Here is a 3779-nt window from a genome sequence, read left to right as displayed (position 1 = left end):
TACTACAAAGATAAGGAACCTCCCTGAGTACACTTAATCTCTAATCTGTTTCCCAGCCTGCAAACAGGAATATGCCCCCAGGCAGTGCCCTGTGAACAGGCAGGATCTGTAGGGCCAGGGGGAGGGCACAGAGGGTGGGATGGTCTGTGAGCACTGACAGGGAACAGACATGGACAGGGAAACACCTCCCAGGGGAGAATCTCCAGACAGCAGGGAAATGATCAGAAATGAGAGGAAACCGAACCCGGAATTGTTATGGGAAGGAGCACAGAGATAAGTCCCTGTGACCCCCTGCAGGTCAGATCCCTCCTGTGAGCAGCCCCCTGGCCTCCTGTCCCACCCAGCAAAGCCTCTGCCCCCAGGGCCGGGGGCTCCAAGGCATGAAGCAGCTCCTGTGCAGCCAGAGCTGCAGTTCCTCTGCAGAGCACAGGGGCTGAGAGCAGCTGCCCGGCACTGTTGGTGTCTGGGAGGTGGCTGCACAGCTGGGGAAGGGGGACGCTGTCTGAGTGCCCGGCTGCCTCTGCCCTGGCCTCTCTCACCCCCACCCTCACCACATTTTCCTTCTTGCTCCCCTGCTCTGGGTCACTGCTGTTGGGATCTTGTTCTTGCTGTCAGGCTCTCTGGGGATGGCAGTTTCAGCTGCAGAGTCACAGCCTGATCTTGTGGGTCCTTTCCTGCAGGTGTGTCCATGGGCACACGTGTCCCAGCTTTGCTCTGACCTGTGGGCTGTGGGCAATGCAGTCTGTGGGGCTGGGGACTGAGCTGAGTCTCCCTGAATCAAATGCCATCATTAGTATCCTGGGCTGTCTCCTTGGGGTTTTCTTCCAAGCTGTGAGCTTTCCTCCAGGAAACAAACCTGTCCTACAGCATCTCTGTGTTATCTGAAATCCCCATAGAGAAGCACAGAGATTGTACAACAGATAAAATGCTGTTTGGTTTGTGAAATGAGCCCTGTCTGTTCTGGGATAAACGTGGGGTGCTGAGACTTAGGAAAGTTTAGGACACGTCATGGTCTGAGGTGGGTCCCTCTGCTCTCAGCAGTGCCTGGTGGCTCTTCAGGGTAACATGGGAGTGTGATCAGCCTCCATCTCAGAAAGGTGCCAGCCCAGGGCAGCTGGAGCAGGACAGAGGGACAGAGCAGCTCTCCTTACTCTGCACTGACCCACAGGCATCCTCTTGCCTTGCAGGACTCGCTCTGTTCTCACTGAGTGTAGCAGAAATGCTGAGGGTTTCTCATGTCCAAGGACACTGGCCAGCAGAAATGGTGGGGAAGCTGTTAAAAAAACCCTGGGAGTTTTAAAAATGCCTTTACAATTATTTCACTGAGAGTATTGACAGTCCAGACTGTATTAGCACTGATTTCATATGAAAAACTGAATCTCAGAACTGTCCCCTGCCCAAGCCCAATTCTGCAGAGCTGGGTTGACTTACTAAGAGTCCATGGGCAAATAACCTTTTGTCTTGGTTTTTCTCTCAGCCAGCACCAAGCAGGGCTCCAGTCAGTGCTGAAGAAAGGTCTTGTAGAAAAAGGAAAGGGTGTCTGTGCGTCACAGGGGAGGGTTTGTAGGACGTCTTTGTTTTTTGTCAGAGAAATCTCCACTAAATTGTTACTCACTTTTTCTCCTGTAAGAGCACCCAGTGCCCAGAGGCAGCCAATGTCCAACAGCAGCTCCATCACCCAATTCCTCCTCCTGCCATTCACAGACACATGGGAGCTGCAGCTCTTGCACTTCTGGCTCTTCCTGGGCATCTACCTGGCTGCCCTCCTGGGCAACGGCCTCATCATCACCACCATAGCCTGGGACCAGCACCTGCACACCCCCATGTACTTCTTCCTGCTCAACCTCGCCCTCTTGGACCTGGGCTCCATCTCCACCATTGTCCCCAAGTCCATGGTCAATACCCTCTGGGACACCAGGGACATTTCCTATCAAGGGTGTGCTGCACAACTTTTTTTGTTTCTATTCTTTATCACAGCAGAGTATTTTCTTCTCACCATCATGTCGTACGACCGCTACGTTGCCATCTGCAAACCCCTGCACTACGGGACCCTCCTGGGCAGCAGAGCTTGTGTCCACATGGCAGCAGCTGCCTGGGCCACTGGGTTTCTCTATTCTCTGCTGCACACGGCCAATACATTTTCACTGCCCCTGTGCAAGGGCAATGCCCTGGGCCAGTTCTTCTGTGAAATCCCCCACATCCTCAAGCTCTCCTGCTCACACTCCTACCTCAGGGAACTTGGGCTTATTGTGTTTAGTCTGTTAATCGGTTTTGGCTGTTTTGTGTTCATTGTGGTGTCGTATGTGCAGATCTTGAGGGCCGTGCTGAGGATCCCCTCTGAGCAGGGACGGCACAAAGCCTTTTCCACCTGCCTCCCTCACCTGGCCGTGGTCTCCCTGTTTGTCAGCACTGTCATGTTTGCCCACCTGAAGCCCCCTTCCATCTCTTCTCCATCCCTGGACCTGGTGGTGTCAGTTCTGTACTCGGTGGTGCCTCCAGCAGTGAACCTCCTCATCTACAGCATGAGGAACCAGGAGCTCAAGGATGCTCTGTGCAAACTCATATCTCAGTGTGTTCTGAAAAAATAAACTGTCCATCTGCTTCTACATGGCAGTTTTAATGTAACTAGTTACAGATCCAGCCTCTCATCTCTATTTTCTGTTGTTATTGGCATTTTTTAAATTGTGATAATATTGTCATGCCTTTTCTAAATCACTGTCTGCTTTTCTTTTATAACCACTGATTGTGTAAATGAGGAGCCATGATCTTTCTGTATTTAAACAAAATAAATTGTCCTGTAGAGACTTGATTTTCACTATACCCTTCCTGCAAGCCCCTTTTAGAGCTGCAGGGACAGTTCCTGTTCATGGGAGGAAGGTAAAACACTCCATCGTGGCAGCCCTGCCAGGGAGCAGCAGCGCTTGTTCTTCCAGAGCTGTTCTGCTTCCACTCCACACTCTCCTTCTCATCCCTGGTGTTGGTGCAAGGCCTGAGTGCTCTGGCAGCTTGGTCACCGTCCTGCTGTGTGTCAGTGCTGTGGGCGCAGGCAGGGACAGGCAATGGGCACTGCTGTGACAGAGCTGGCCTCACAACAACCTTTCCACAGAGAAAGGTGATCTACTATGGGCAGGGCCTGAAGGTTTAGGTCTTCTTCCAAACCTTCTCTGGGGAATATACGCCAGAAACTGGCCCACAGATGAAACCCCAGAGTACAGCTGAACACCGTGTGTGTGCAGGGCTGGCACACAGCAGTGTCCTCTCACAGCCAGGCTCCTGCCAGAGACCTGCAGGACCAGCAGAGCAGGGCTAGGCTGTGCCCCTGTGCACTGGACACCCCGTGGAAGGAGCCCCAGGTCAATCACCATGGACTGGCCCCTCACAACCACCATTTCCAGCACTGACCACTCACCCCCAGAAGCTGTTTTTCACTCCTTGATAGACACTGAATGAGTAGTTAAGCAATCCATGTTTGCTTTGTACAAATGAGATGTGAGCACGCACATCATGTACATGAGGTGATATGAACCCGAGTGAGAACAAACAACTTCAACTATTACTTTGGGTTCCATGAAGGCCTGTAACTGCTACTTCTGTGTGTAAAAGTGACAGGCTCTGTCGCTGAGCATCCCTGGGTGCATAAGGAGTCCATGAGGACAGCTCAGATGTGGACACCTGACAGAACCTCACAGTCCTGTGTGTGACTTCATGAACAAACCTCACTGGATCAGTGAGATTCGTCTCAGCTGCCTTGGACAGGATCATTGCAAGTGCTCCAGTCT

At 52.2% G+C, this 3779-nt stretch overlaps 1 protein-coding gene across 1 annotated transcript; it reads left to right on the top strand.

The window, feature by feature from the left end:
• Window positions 1–1655: 1655 nt before the first annotated feature.
• On the top strand, window positions 1656–2588 carry LOC308052330 (olfactory receptor 14C36-like; the record flags this gene model as incomplete). The annotated part of the gene is made up of 1 exon (XM_080364419.1): window positions 1656–2588. The coding sequence occupies one exon, from the start codon at window positions 1656–1658 to the stop codon at window positions 2586–2588; it is 933 nt and encodes a 310-aa protein (XP_080220545.1).
• Window positions 2589–3779: the final 1191 nt, after the last annotated feature.

Source organism: Nesoenas mayeri (genome assembly GCF_963082525.1).
Source record: "Nesoenas mayeri genome assembly, contig: SCAFFOLD_40, whole genome shotgun sequence".
Classification (NCBI taxonomy): domain Eukaryota; kingdom Metazoa; phylum Chordata; class Aves; order Columbiformes; family Columbidae; genus Nesoenas; species Nesoenas mayeri.
The sequence above is the reverse complement of the archived record's forward strand: the minus strand, read 5'-3'. Positions and strand labels throughout refer to the sequence as shown.